At 41.9% G+C, this 16,990-nt stretch overlaps 1 protein-coding gene across 1 annotated transcript in view; it reads right to left on the reverse strand.

The window, feature by feature from the left end:
- Positions 1-7,814: 7,814 nt before the first annotated feature.
- ABCB10 (ATP binding cassette subfamily B member 10) overlaps positions 7,815-16,990 on the reverse strand; it is a 65,299-nt gene continuing 56,123 nt past the window's right edge. Inside the window, exons 12-13 of the mRNA XM_088452916.1 lie at positions 11,023-11,057; positions 7,815-8,940 (exon numbers count right to left, since the gene is read on the reverse strand). Of these exons, the coding sequence (XP_088309042.1) occupies positions 8,679-8,940; positions 11,023-11,057 (297 nt within the window). The 3' untranslated portion in view covers positions 7,815-8,678. The remainder of the gene's footprint in view (positions 8,941-11,022; positions 11,058-16,990) is intronic.

A 16,990-nucleotide genomic window follows, 5' to 3' on the forward strand; every position in this document is an offset into this window, starting at 1 on the left:
TACGCGTCATTGCAATATTGTATATATAGTGAGTCTCTCTGGTGTGTACAGTAATACGCGTCATTGCATTATTGTATATATATATATATATAGTGAGTCTCTCTGGTGTGTACAGTAATACGCGTCATTGCATTATTGTATATATATAGTGAGTCTCTCTGGTGTGTACAGTAATACGCGTCATTGCATTATTGTATATATATATATATATATATATATAGTGAGTCTCTCTGGTGTGTACAGTAATACGCGTCATTGCATTATTGTATATATAGTGAGTCTCTCTGGTGTGTACAGTAATACGCGTCATTGCATTATTGTATATATAGTGAGTCTCTCTGGTGTGTACAGTATGATGCGTCATTGCATTATTGTATATATAGTGAGTCTCTCTGGTGTGTACAGTATGATGCGTCATTGCATTATTGTATATATAGTGAGTCTCTCTGGTGTGTACAGTAATACGCGTCATTGCATTATTGTATATATAGTGAGTCTCTCTGGTGTGTACAGTAATACGCGTCATTGCATTATTGTATATATAGTGGGTCTCTCTGGTGTGTACAGTAACAAGCGTCATTGCATTATTGTATATATAGTGGGTCTCTCTGGTGTGTACAGTAATACGCGTCATTGCATTATTGTATATATAGTGGGTCTCTCTGGTGTGTACAGTAATACGCGTCATTGCATTATTGTATATATAGTGAGTCTCTCTGGTGTGTACAGTATGACGCGTCATTGCATTATTGTATATATAGTGAGTCTCTCTGGTGTGTACAGTAATACGCGTCATTGCATTATTGTATATATAGTGAGTCTCTCTGGTGTGTACAGTAATACGCGTCATTGCATTATTGTATATATAGTGAGTCTCTCTGGTGTGTACAGTATGACGCGTCATTGCATTATTGTATATATAGTGAGTCTCTCTGGTGTGTACAGTATGACGCGTCATTGCATTATTGTATATATAGTGAGTCTCTCTGGTGTGTACAGTATGACGCGTCATTGCATTATTGTATATATAGTGAGTCTCTCTGGTGTGTACAGTATGACGCGTCATTGCATTATTGTATATATAGTGAGTCTCTCTGGTGTGTACAGTATGACGCGTCATTGCATTATTGTATATATAGTGAGTCTCTCTGGTGTGTACAGTATGACGCGTCATTGCATTATTGTATATATAGTGAGTCTCTCTGGTGTGTACAGTATGACGCGTCATTGCATTATTGTATATATAGTGAGTCTCTCTGGTGTGTACAGTATGACGCGTCATTGCATTATTGTATATATAGTGAGTCTCTCTGGTGTGTACAGTAATACGCGTCATTGCATTATTGTATATATAGTGAGTCTCTCTGGTGTGTACAGTATGACGCGTCATTGCATTATTGTATATATAGTGAGTCTCTCTGGTGTGTACAGTATGACGCGTCATTGCATTATTGTATATATAGTGAGTCTCTCTGGTGTGTACAGTATGACGCGTCATTGCATTATTGTATATATAGTGAGTCTCTCTGGTGTGTACAGTATGACGCGTCATTGCATTATTGTATATATAGTGAGTCTCTCTGGTGTGTACAGTATGACGCGTCATTGCATTATTGTATATATAGTGAGTCTCTCTGGTGTGTACAGTATGACGCGTCATTGCATTATTGTATATATAGTGAGTCTCTCTGGTGTGTACAGTATGACGCGTCATTGCATTATTGTATATATAGTGAGTCTCTCTGGTGTGTACAGTATGACGCGTCATTGCATTATTGTATATATAGTGAGTCTCTCTGGTGTGTACAGTATGACGCGTCATTGCATTATTGTATATATAGTGAGTCTCTCTGGTGTGTACAGTAATACGCGTCATTGCATTATTGTATATATAGTGAGTCTCTCTGGTGTGTACAGTATGACGCGTCATTGCATTATTGTATATATAGTGAGTCTCTCTGGTGTGTACAGTATGACGCGTCATTGCATTATTGTATATATAGTGAGTCTCTCTGGTGTGTACAGTATGACGCGTCATTGCATTATTGTATATATAGTGAGTCTCTCTGGTGTGTACAGTATGACGCGTCATTGCATTATTGTATATATAGTGAGTCTCTCTGGTGTGTACAGTATGACGCGTCATTGCATTATTGTATATATAGTGAGTCTCTCTGGTGTGTACAGTATGACGCGTCATTGCATTATTGTATATATAGTGAGTCTCTCTGGTGTGTACAGTATGACGCGTCATTGCATTATTGTATATATAGTGAGTCTCTCTGGTGTGTACAGTATGACGCGTCATTGCATTATTGTATATATAGTGAGTCTCTGGTGTGTACAGTAATACGCGTCATTGCATTATTGTATATATAGTGAGTCTCTCTGGTGTGTATAGTATGACGCGTCATTGCATTATTGTATATATAGTGAGTCTGTCTGGTGTGTACAGTATGATGCGTCATTGCATTATTGTATATATATAGTGAGTCTCTCTGGTGTGTACAGTATGATGCGTCTTTGCATTATTGTATATATAGTGAGTCTCTCTGGTGTGTACAGTATGACGCGTCATTGCATTATTGTATATATAGTGAGTCTCTCTGGTGTGTACAGTAATACGCGTCATTGCATTATTGTATATATAGTGAGTCTCTCTGGTGTGTACAGTAATACGCGTCATTGCATTATTGTATATATAGTGAGTCTCTCTGGTGTGTACAGTAATACGCGTCATTGCATTATTGTATATATAGTGAGTCTCTCTGGTGTGTACAGTATGACGCGTCATTGCATTATTGTATATATAGTGAGTCTCTCTGGTGTGTACAGTATGACGCGTCATTGCATTATTGTATATATAGTGAGTCTCTCTGGTGTGTACAGTATGACGCGTCATTGCATTATTGTATATATAGTGAGTCTCTCTGGTGTGTACAGTATGACGCGTCATTGCATTATTGTATATATAGTGAGTCTCTCTGGTGTGTACAGTATGACGCGTCATTGCATAATTGCATATATAGTGAGTCTCTCTGGTGTGTACAGTAATACGCGTCATTGCATTATTGTATATATAGTGAGTCTATTACTATCACACTTCCTTGCTCTGCTTTCTCTAAACCACAGGTTCTCAATCTCCGTCCTCAGGACGCCAAACAGTGCATGTTTTCCAGGTCACCTCACAGAATCACAAGTGAAATAATTATTTCCACCTGTGGATCTTTCAAAATGTGTCAGTGAGTAATGAATACACCTGCTGGGTGACCTGGAAAACATGACCTGTGTGGGGTCCTGAGGACAGAGTTTGAGAACCACTGCTCTAGCACTTACTAACACATTTTAAAAGATCCAAAGGTAGTGCTAATAATTTAACTTGTGATTTTGTGAAGAGATCTGGAAAACATGCACCTGAGGACTGACTTTGAGAACCTGTGTGCTAGATAAACATATCAATGCACTTTTGCATGTGTGTGTCTTTTCCTGCTAAGGTTTAGGGTGCAAATATATCAAACTCTACACGACCCCTATACATCAATAAGAGCTAATACAATATAACCTCCCATCCATGTGAATGTACTGCTCCTTGCACGACTCTCAGCTGATGTTGCAATATACGAGTACGTTACAATCTAATAACCAAGACGTGTGATTCTATGTCCCACCAACCATGGTAATGGCCCATTTTTTTCAATGTTACATTTGTGTTTTGCCATTTACTGGTATTTAGCTTACAAGCTGTTCTAGGTATTCAGCCAATACACTTACAGCCAAACTATTTGCTGAAAGGGGTCACTAGATACTGTATCAGTTATTTGCTGAAACTGAAACCTTAGATAAGGTTACACCCAAAATACCTTTACACAAAAGTCATCATTTACAGGAAAACACATAGATCATTTAAAGCATCCTGTATATCCATTTTTTATTATTTTAATATAAATAACATGGTTGCAGTAATGACCATTGTCTATCAGTTCATTTGTTATACATTGTCATCACTATATCTTTAGTTACTATTTGCTCATGTGTATGAATTATAGCATTAACCTGTGTATAGAAATGTCAGGAAATTAATGCGGTCACTATTTCTATCATTCTTAGGACACTGATGTAATTAATCTATCTGGTTAGTGATTGAAGCCAATAATTGGGGGAGAATAACCCTCTTTTTAAACCAAACATTTCACATTGATGATTTTTATATTCTTCTTGTTCTTCTTCTATATTTGAAATAAAAGGTCCATAAAATTTGGCAGAATGCACAAAACTGTTATATGCCTCATATAATATATACTCATACAATATAATATATGCCCGATATGCTAGATAAGAGATACAAATATTTTTTATCACTATTCACACCACATACCTCCAAACCATCACTACTTTGGCAGGACAGTCCTGCTTTTCAGGCACTGTCCCGCTGGGTTACCCGCAGGCCGCAGTGTCCTGCGGTGAGGGGGCAGGTTGGAAAGCCCACTCTTACCCGCTACAATGCCTAGTAGAGCATAATGTGAGTAGACACCTTGCGCCTGCAAGAGGCATCTATTCACTGGAGACAGGGACTGGTGGCTTGCCCTCACCATGATGAAAACTGTGGTCGTAGCTTGCGGGTATGGCATTTCCTGTGAGGCCACACCCCTTGCCATGAGGGCAAGTCCCCTTTTTGTGTGTGTACCCCTGGCATGCGCATATGTCTCAGCCATAACATAATACATTTTTCGGAGGTATGACACCACACCACTGTTTAGCATCTAGTTACAGATGATAGATAGGTGAAGCCAAAGCTGAACTGGCGTCTGGCATTTCCTGCAACTGTGAAATGATCTGATGGTCACACTTGGTTGCCAATAACAGGTTGAGCCATTCTGAGACCCGGATGAACAGCTCCAACTCCTGGCACTCTGCTCGGCGGGAAGGATATGAAGCAGAAAGGGACATCATGACATCCATACTTCTTATGGAGCCAATAGGACGATGTCAGGAGCTGTACGCCATCGCTGAGGTGTGTGCTTCGAATGCCAGGCAGAAATTTCAACCCTAGTCCAGTCCTGCTCTGAGATGAATAGGTCACCATAATATATTGGGCGAGAAGCTGGAAGGGGAGAAATGCGGTCATACCCCGAAAATGCTGAATTGACCACATTTCTCATTTGCGCGATGCACTGTGGGACTTAGTTGCGGTGGGTAACGCCATCTTCCTGATGGCATTACCCATAGACGCCTATGGGCTTCTTTCCACAGAGTGCTGATAGAGGGATCAATTGGTTCCCTCCCAGCACCCCCCCGCGGCACCCGCAGAAGGACATCGGAGGGGCTTCATGGTAGCATTACTGCCTCACAGCACTGAGGTCGTTGGTTCGATACCCACTACGGCCCTAACTGTGTGGAGTTTGTATATTCTCCCTGTGCGTGCGTGGGTTTCCTCCGGGTACTCCGGTTTCCTCCCACACTCCAAAAATATACTGGTAGGTTAATTGGCTCCTAACAAAATTACCCCTAGTGTGTGTATGTGCATGTAGTAGGGAATATAGATTGTAAGCTCCACTGGGGCAGGGACTGATGTGAATGGCCGAATATTCTCTGTAAAAGCGCTGCGGAATATGTGTGCGCTATATAAATAACTGGTAATAATAATAATAATAATATACCTAGAAGTCCCTGCACCGCAAAGGGCCGCTCTTACCGAAAGACCAGTCCCTTGCGGGGATCTTCATGCATACCGGCGTTAACAACGCCGGCATGCATGCAATGACTGGTCGGAATGCATTGCGAGTGCGGTGCGTCATGCATCCATTATGTTGTGTATCTTATTACACACCGCTATGCCAACTTTTATGTTGGTTTTGGTATAAAATTATGTAAATATATGAGTAATTTCCATTGTAACGGCCTAGCACTACAATTTATACAATGTCACAATTCTTTTCCAGATAAAATTAAATTAGGTATTGAACACAAAATGGCCGATTTGTCAACCATTTTCAAAACTTGCAAAATTGGTGGTTTCTGCATGTTAACTAATGCTGAACAAGGCAGTTGTGGCAGACTAGCCCCATGTAAGGAAGGGGTTAACCTTATAGGATTCTGGTGGTGACCCCACCCCTCCCTCACACCTGGATAATGCATGGCCTATTTCAGGCCTGGTAGTTGAATTGTGTTTATTCTGCGATGGAGTAAGGACTTATACCTGTGAGCCTCTATGTTGCAATACTGCTATGCTGTAAAGTTACTTGTCACAATTCACTCACAAGTAAAGGGTTTTGTCCCTATGATATGGAAGTTGACTCTGAAGTCTGGCAGCAGGTGGCAATGTTGAGGACTGTGAAGAATTAACATCTAAAGCATCTCAGAATTCAAACAGACCAAAGAACAGAAAAAGCACAAATGAAGCTGATGTGTTGTAAGATGCAGCTCCAGGGAAACTGCTGGAAGCTGGGACACATTGAGGCTGTAAAGTAGCGTTGTACAGTAGAAGGCAGCGGTTAGCACACACTGATACTGAAGTAGCAAGGTACAATTCAAGGGAAATCCAACTGTAGGTCAGATCAGATGTAGCATGCTTGTTGGCAATCAAATTGTCGAAAAACATTAAGTTGTCCTTGGAAGGCACACTGTTCTCATGACGAATTACCATGTTTACACTTGTACTGCAGGTGGGTGTACACTTGCCGCATCCGGTGCCTGCCTTCCAGAGTTCTACATACTGCTTGTTGGCAAGCTGTACGTATCCAGGTAAAATATTGAGGCAGCGCTTAGCACACGGTATGAGACTCATCATAGAGCTCTGAATCAAGATGGAGGAAACAAGGCTCTTGAACACGAGGGGCTTGTGGTAATAAACAAACACTGTGGCCTAGGGCTAACTGTCCTAAATAGGGAACCAGCAGGGGAAACACTGACAGATCATGTGCTATGAGATCAAGATGCCATCAGTGTCCCAGAGCATATTGGGTTGCCGATAGCATGCAGACCTCAGCTGCCAAGAAAATGCCACCCCAAGGATCATCACAGAAGACCTCCCTGTATCCTGCAAGACACCAACCTTTGGTGAGTTGTGATGCTACTATGCTGCACTACTGATAAGCTGATGCAGTAACAACACCAAGTTACTACTGAAATGCTACTGTACTGCTTTGACTACTTAATAACTATGTAATAAAATTCCAGAGTATTCATTTGCAGGCTGTGTAAAGACTATCTTGCTAAAAGTTGGTGTTAGAAGTGGGATCAAGCAAGGCTCTGTCTTTCAGGCATAAACATTCAAATGGAAGCATTTACAGTATGAAGGAGTTCCTGGTGCACCTTTTAGACCAATTTAGATAGTTTACTGACCCTCTTTTGGAAAGAGGGAACTGCACATCAGGAGAATGTGGAAGCATTAAAACGCTGGAGTTGAAACTGCAATTGGTAACAGACAAGTGGTTGCCATACCTAAAACACTACTGTGCTGCAGTATCTTCATAATAAAATACCAGAGTGATTATTCACATGTGTCAAAAATCTACTTAAAATTACTTCTCTATAGTAGTCATCATAGTTCTCAGTGAGGATTAAGACTGGAGTTACTTATCCTGCTCTGAAAAGCATAACTTCTTTTCTTTTCCATTTCTTCAGAACCCTCGCTGGTCAGCTTGCCCCCTCATCTCCTTACACTGCCACAGTGACCCATGTGACATTCACACAGGATAGTCACATGACGATCCCCAAATAAAAAATGAACCACCATAACGTCTGTGAGTATATACAATGCATTAATTACACTTTAAACAGAGAGACAGTTGTTCTTTGTATTGATTTTTATTTTTTCTAGATAAATATAGAACACTATTCATTATTTGCTGGATTGAACCTTAAAAGGGAACCAATCTATGGGGAAAATGATCGTCAGAGTCTATGTAATGGTGTAGGGAGGGAATGTACGGTAAATTACTATCCCCTGTTGATCGCAAAAACATACATTAATGCACAGCATTTTCAACATCAATACAGTGAGCGTTGCATGTAATTTATAATTTCCGGTTTGTTGGGAACTCCTGCTTTTCTGGCTGCCATCTGGATTTCCTAAATTCACTTATTACAGAACATGTATTTAATTTACATGAATTTATATTCACACCTGCATTTGTATAAATTACATATATTTAATCTAAATAAAGTAATACTCTATATAAATTAATGTCATCACTTAACACATTTGTGCATATATGGCAAAAAATATATTAATCTCATATCACAGGGTTCTTTGCTATAGTCATTTATTCTTAGGTACATTTTTCAGATTTTTACAGTGATAGTTTTATCCCTTTGGACCGGACAACCTTCTTTTCTATTCCAAATATGATTTAGCCAGGTTTTAATGGGCCAAAAATTATACACAGAAAAAAAAATCACTTTAAAAATTTTAATAAATACTTAATAACTGTCCGGACACAGAAAAACATTATACATATTATATAATGTGTCTGTGTATACACTGTATATATGAGACTGGCTGTCTGGAACTTCAAATGTATTACCTGTGCTTAAAAATTGTAACTTGAAAAAATAAAAATATGAAAAATTGAGTCAAAAACAATATCCTCAAAAATATTTTTTTCTTTTCGAATAAATACAAAAATTGGCATTAATCTTCTGTAAAAACAAAACAAAACACAGAGTCTAAAGTCTCATCACCTTTGTGCAGTGAGAATGGCGTCTCTATTGCGCAAGAGGCTGGCTTGCTTCTCCATTAGTTTACTAAACATTCCATCTCTGTTTTGCAGGAGCTGTTCGTGTTTCCCACATTCTACTATACGGCCCTGATCCAGAACAGCAACTGCATCTGCATTTTGGATGGTTGACAATCTATGTGCAATTATGAGAACCGTCCGTCCTTCCATCAGTCTTTCCAAGGCTTCCTGGACGAGGTATTCATTCTCTGCATCCAAAGCGCTATATGGAAGCAAAATCCAGATAAGTGAAGCATAATATAAACTATTTTATTAATACAGTATGATGTATTAATCATCCTGTAATTTCTACAGTCGGGATATAGAAAATATGTCACTCATCAGGTTCCAAAAAAGCATTGTTTTCAGAACTTGGTAATGTTACTGTACCACATCCTAAGGTGGCGTACAGCCCCTGAATGTATTCCTGCCTGTGCCTCATCCCTCCTTCGTTCCAGCCGCTCATGTCCACAATAACTCCAGCAGAGTATACAGTGAAAGAGAGGAGACACTGGGGAGAGGATGCGGGCAGAGAGTGCTGGATACTGGGGAGAGGATGGGGCAGAGAGTGCTGGATACTGGGGAGAGGATGTGGGCAGAGAGTGCAGGATACTGGGGAGAGGATGCGGGCAGAGAGTGCTGGATACTGGGGAGAGGATGTGGGCAGAGTGCGCTGGATACTGGGGAGAGGATGTGGGCAGAGAGTGCTGGATACTGGGGAGAGGATGCGGGCAGAGAGTGCTGGATACTGGGGAGAGGATGCAGTCAGGGAGAGCAGAGAGCATGGAGCCTGGGGAGAGGATGTGGTGCTGGGCACTGGAGAAAGAATGCTGGCAGGAAGTTCTGGAAACTGGGGAGAGAATGAGGTCAGGGAGGGAGCAGTGTCACTGGGGAGAGGATGAAGGCATCAGGGAAAACTTGTTCTGTGAACTGGGGGACAGATCCCTGCACTCAGCGCTGGCTCACGGCTGTCAGTATATAATGAGGCTGGCAGCACGATGTTGGTGAGCCGGCTCTTGTACTGCGGAGCAGAGGTAGTGGGAGAAGGCTGCACGATGTTGGTGAGCCGGCTCTTGCAGTAATGAGCAGAGGTAATGGGAGCAGACAGCACGATGTTGGTGAGCCGGCTCTTGCAGTGCTGAGCAGAGGTAATGGTAGCAGGCAGTACGATGTTGGTGAGCCGGCTCTTGCAGTAATGAGCAGAGGTAATGGGACCAGGCAGCACGATGTTGGTGAGCCGGCTCTTGCAGTAATGAGCAGAGGTAATGAGAGCAGGCAGCGTGATGTTGGTGAGCCGCCTCTTGCAGTAATGAGCAGAGGTAATGGGAGCAGGCAGCGCGATGTTGGGGAGCCGGCTCTGGCAGTGCTGAGCAGAGGTAATGGAAGCAGGCAGCACGATGTTGGTGAGACGGCTCTTGCAGTGCTGAGCAGAGGTAATGGGAGCAGGCAGCACGATGTTGGTGAGCCGGCTCTTGCAGTAATGAGCAAAGGTAATGGGAGCAGGCAGCACGATGTTGGTGAGCCGGCTCTTGCAGTAATGAGCAGAGGTAATGGGAGCAGGCAGCACGATGTTGGTGAGCCGGCTCTTGCAGTGCTGAGCAGAGGTAATGGGAGCAGGCAGCGCGATGTTGGTAAGCCGGCTCTTGCAGTGCTGAGCAGAGGTAATGGGAGCAGGCAGCGCGATGTTGGTGAGCCGGCTCTTGCAGTGCTGAGCAGAGGTAATGGGAGCAGGCAGCGCGATGTTGGTGAGCCAGCTCTTGCAGTAATGAGCAGAGGTAATGGGAGCAGGCAGCACGATGTTGGTGAGCCAGCTCTTGCAGTAATGAGCAGAGGTAATGGGAGCAGGCAGTGCGATGTTAGTGAGCCGGCTCTTGCAGTAATGAGAAGAGGTAATGGGAGCAGGCAGCGGAGGTAGCAGGGGTAGTATCTTGCACTTCCGAATAGCTGTCTCCACAGAAAGAGCAGATTTTCAGAAGTGATCATTTAGTAAAGGAAAAATGATGAATTCCTCTGATATTTACAATGAACTCGCTGCGACTTCAAATCATAATTATCACATGATATTTTTTAACATGATGAATAGGCCCCAGTATGTGCATTTAATTAAGAGACTTTTTAATATATTTAAGTTGCATTGATTTCCTGCACTTCTGTATGTCCAGCTAGGTGCGTGTTACATTTCTAGCCCTTAGAACCCTGTAAAAGAGTATAAATGAATTGTATCCTTGTTTGTGAGGTCATTATAGAAAAGTGGTAATAACAACAATTGCCAGATCTGGAGGATTATTGTGATTAGAGTAATTACCTTGTAGCTTCATCCAGAAGGAGAATTCTGGGGTTCTACAAGACAGAGAACAAAACAAATGTAACATAATATACACACAAATCAGAGGAACAGTAGCTGCAATTAAATATGACGTAACTAAAACGGACGACGCAGCATTGATTGTGTGTGTAGCATTCCAGGAGGACATTACACATACAACTCTTATTTATTAACATTTATTAAGCACACACACATTACGCATCATTTTATATAGAAGTTCCTGGCCCTGTGAGCTTACAATCTATAATAAATACCACATGGACCCACGCATACACACTAGGGTAATGTTTTTGCACATTGTATTGTAAGATGATAAATTAGGACAAGACACTAGTTACCAGTCTGACATCTCATTTCGGTTGACAACGTCAAAATAAACCCCGACCATCGAGTCCACTGCCTAGGTGTCATCTCTGTCTCATTACTGTCCTCTGCTCACCACACTCAGTAAGATTTTCTATCCAACTAGTTGCATGGTTGGAATGAGAATCTGGTAATGTATGGGAGTAACTGATGATCAGCAATTTGCTCCTAAATGCCAGAAAACAGATGAAAATGGCGTCAGACAAGTTTGTTAAATGTTTGATCTAAACAATTTGTTCAAACAACAGTTTTGGTCCAATTTCCAGCGTTTGGGAGCAAATTCCTGATTGTCATTTGCTTTCATACCTTACCAGATTTTCATTCCAACCAATCAACTAGTTGGATAGAAAATCTTACTGTGTGTGGCCAGCATAACATACATCTAAGATATATATCCAGAATACGCCCATATCTCACATGCCGCCATTATCTCCTGCAGTGCTTATTGCATTAGTCTCCTTACTGCTCTTCCCCTAAACAGGCTCACACCCCTACCATCTATACTGCATACAGCTACGAGGTTGATCTTCCACACAACACATCACCTGCTGCTCCACTCTGTCAGTTACATGAATTCTACCAAATTAAATATAAAATACTTTTACTTACACATAAGGTTATTAATCAATCTACACTGAACATATATATCTTATCTCAAATTATTTCCCAACCAGACCTCTCCACTCTGCATAAGATCTGCAACTCTCATCCACACGCATTAACTGTTCCAATTCATGGTTTTAGGACATTTTTCACCCTGCATCCACCTTGTAGAATGCTCTGCCACACACAAAAAAACTTTCCTCTAGTCTCCAATCCTTCCAGTGTTCCCTAAAAACCTCACCTCTACAGGCAGCTTATCGTATTCCAGAACCAACCATATAAGCTCCATAAGCAAGGCTACCCAATTACACATCCTTTATACAGCACACATATAACCTCCATAATCTATCCTACCAAATTACATCCCCACTATACAGCACACACATAACCTCCATAAGCTATCCTACCAAATTACATCCCCTCTATACAGCACACACATATCCTCCATAAGCTATCCTACCCAATTACATCCTCTCTATACAGCACACACATATCCTCCATAGGCTATCCTACCCTATTACATCCCCTCTATACAGCACACACACATCCTCCATAAGCTATCCTACCCAATTACATCCCCTCTATACAGCACACACATATCCTCCATAAGCTATCCTACCCAATAACATCCCCTCTATACAGCACACACATATCCTCCATAAGCTATCCTACCAAATTACATCCTCTCTATACAGCACACACATATCCTCCATAAGCTATCCTACCCAATTACATCCCCTGTATACAGCACACACATATCCTCCATAAGCTATCCTACCCAATTACATCCCCTCTATACAGCACACACATATCCTCCATAAGCTTTCCTACCCAACTACATCCCCTCTATACAGCACACACATATCCTCCATAAGCTTTCCTACCCAACTACATCCCCACTATACAACACACACATATCCTCCATAACCTATCCTACCCAATTAAATCCCCTCTATACAGCACACACATCCTCCATAAGCTATCCTACCCAATTACATCCCCTCCATACAGCACACACATATCCTCCATAAACTATCCTACCCAATTACATCCTCTCTATACAGCACACACATATCCTCCATAAGCTATCCTACCCAATTACATCCCCTCTATACAGCACACACATATCCTCCATAAGCTATACTACCCAATTACATCCCCTCTATACAGCACACACATATCCTCCATAATCTATCCTACCCAATTACATCCACACTATCCAGTACACACATATCCTCCATAAGCTATCCTACCCAATTACATCCACACTATACAGCACACATATATCCTCAATAAGCTATCCTACCCTATTACATCCCCTCTATACAGCGCACACACACATATCCTCCATAAGCTATCCTACCCAATTACATCCCCTCTCTACAGCCCACACACATAACCTCTATAAGCTATCCTACCCAATGACATCCCCTCTATACAGCACACACATATCCTCCATAAGCTATCCGACCCAATTACATCCTCTCTATACAGCACACACATATCCTCCATAAGCTATCCTACCCAATTACATCCCCTCTATACAGCCCACACACATAACCTGCATAAGCTATCCTACCCAAGTACATCCCCACTATACAGCACACACATATCCTCCATAAGCTATCCTACCCAATTACATCCTCTTTATACAGAACACACATATCCTCCATAAGCTATCCTACCCAATTATATCCCCTCTATACAGCGCACACATATCCTCCATAAGCTATCCTACCCAATTACATCCCCTCTATACAGCACACACATCCTCCATAAGCTATCCTACCCAATTACATCCCCTCCATACAGTACACACATATCCTCCATAAGCTATCCTACCCAATTATATCCCCTCTATACAGCACACACATATCCTCCATAAGCTATCCTACCCAATTACATCCCCACTATACAGCACACACACATAAACTCTATAAGCTATCCTACCCAATTACATCTCCTCTATACAGCACACACATATCCTCCATAAGCTATCCTATCCAATTACATCCTCTCTATACAGCACACACATATCCTCCATAAGCTATCCTACCCAAATACATCCCCTCTATACAGCACACACATATCCTCCATAAGCTATACTACCCAATTACATCCCCTCTATACAGCACACACATATCCTCCATAATGTATCCTACCCAATTACATCCACACTATCCAGTACACACATATCCTCTATATGCTATCCTACCCAATTACATCCACACTATACAGCACACATATATCCTCCATAAGCTATCCTACCCTATTACATCCCCTCTATACAGCGCACACACACATATCCTCCATAAGCTATCCTACCCAATTACATCCCCGCTCTACAGCCCACACACATAACCTCTATAAGCTATCCTACCCAATTACATCCCCTCTATACAGCACACACATATCCTCCATAAGCTATCCGACCCAATTACATCCTCTCTATACAGCACACACATATCCTCCATAAGCTATCCTACCCAATTACATCCCCTCTATACAGCCCACACACATAACCTGCATAAGCTATCCTACCCAATTACATCCCCACTATACAGCACACACATATCCTCCATAAGCTATCCTACCCAATTACATCCCCACTATACAGCACACACATATCCTCCATAAGCTATCCTACCCAATTACATCCTCTTTATACAGAACACACATATCCTCCATAAGCTATCCTACCCAATTATATCCCCTCTATACAGCGCACACATATCCTCCATAAGCTATCCTACCCAATTACATCCCCTCTATACAGCACACACATATGCTCCATAAGCTATCCTACCCAATTACATCCCCTCTATACAGCCCACACATATCCTCCATAAGCTATCCTACCCAATTACATCCCATCTATACAGCCCACACATATCCTCCATAAGCTATCCTACCCAATTACATCCCATCTATACAGCACACACATATCCTCCATAAGCTATCCTACCCAATTACATCCCCTCTATACAGCACACACATATCCTCCATAAGCTATCCTACCCAATTACATCCCCACTATACAGCACACACATATCCTCCATAAGCTATCCTACCCAATTACATCCCCTCTATACAGCACACACATAACCTCCATAAGCTATCCTACCCAATTACATCTCCTCTATACAGCACACACATATCCTCCATAAGCTATCCTACCCAATTACATCCCCTCTATACAGTACACACACATATCCTCCATAAGCTATCCTACCCAATTACATCCCCTCTATACAGCACACACATATCCTCCATAATCTATCCTACCCAATTACATCCCATCTATACAGCACACACATATCCTCCATAAGCTATCCTACCCAATTACATCCCCTCTATACAGCACACACATATCCTCCATAAGCTATCCTACCCAATTACATCCCCTCTATACAGCACACACATATCCTCCATAAGCTATCCTACCCAATTACATCCCCTCTATACAGCGCACACACACATATCCTCCATAAGCTATCCTACCCAATTACATCCCCGCTCTACAGCCCACACACATAACCTCTATAAGCTATCCTACCCAATTACATCCCCTCTATACAGCACACACATATCCTCCATAAGCTATCCGACCCAATTACATCCTCTCTATACAGCACACACATATCCTCCATAAGCTATCCTACCCAATTACATCCCCTCTATACAGCCCACACACATAACCTCCATAAGCTATCCTACCCAATTACATCCCCACTATACAGCACACACATATCCCCCATAAGCTATCCTACCCAATTACATCCCCTCTATACAGCACACACATAACCTCCATAAGCTATCCTACCCAATTACATCCCCACTATACAGCACACACATATCCCCCATAAGCTATCCTACCCAATTACATCTCCTCTATACAGCACACACATATCCTCCATAATCTATCCTACCCAATTACATCCCATCTATACAGCACACACATATCCTCCATAAGCTATCCTACCCAATTACATCCCCTCTATACAGCACACACATATCCTCCATAAGCTATCCTACCCAATTACATCCCCACTATACAGCACACACATATCCTCCATAAGCTATCCTACCCAATTACATCCCCTCTATACAGCACACAAATAACCTCCATAAGCTATCCTACCCAATTACATCTCCTCTATACAGCACACACATATCCTCCATAAGCTATCCTACCCAATTACATCCCCTCTATACAGTACACACACATATCCTCCATAAGCTATCCTACCCAATTACATCCCCTCTATACAGCACACACATATCCTCCATAATCTATCCTACCCAATTACATCCCATCTATACAGCACACACATATCCTCCATAAGCTATCCTACCCAATTACATCCCCTCTATACAGCACACACATATCCTCCATAAGCTATCCTACCCAATTACATCCCATCTATACAGCACACACATATCCTCCATAAGCTATCCTACCCAATTACATCCCCTCTATACAGCACACACATATCCTCCATAAGCTATCCTACCCAATTACATCCCCACTATACAGCACACACATATCCTCCATAAGCTATCCTACCCAATTACATCCCCTCTATACAGCACACACATAACCTCCATAAGCTATCCTACCCAATTACATCTCCTCTATACAGCACACACATATCCTCCATAAGCTATCCTACCCAATTACATCCCCTCTATACAGTACACACACATATCCTCCATAAGCTATCCTACCCAATTACATCCCCTCTATACAGCACACACATATCCTCCATAATCTATCCTACCCAATTACATCCCATCTATACAGCACACACATATCCTCCATAAGCTATCCTACCCAATTACATCCCCTCTATACAGCACACACATATCCTCCATAAGCTATCCTACCCAATTACATCCCCTCTATACAGCGCACACACACATATCCTCCATAAGCTATCCTACCCAATTACATCCCCGCTCTACAGCCCACACACATAAC

This window comes from Taudactylus pleione, unplaced genomic scaffold (assembly GCF_031769625.1).
Source record: "Taudactylus pleione unplaced genomic scaffold, aTauple2 ptg000559l, whole genome shotgun sequence".
NCBI lineage: Eukaryota > Metazoa > Chordata > Amphibia > Anura > Myobatrachidae > Taudactylus > Taudactylus pleione.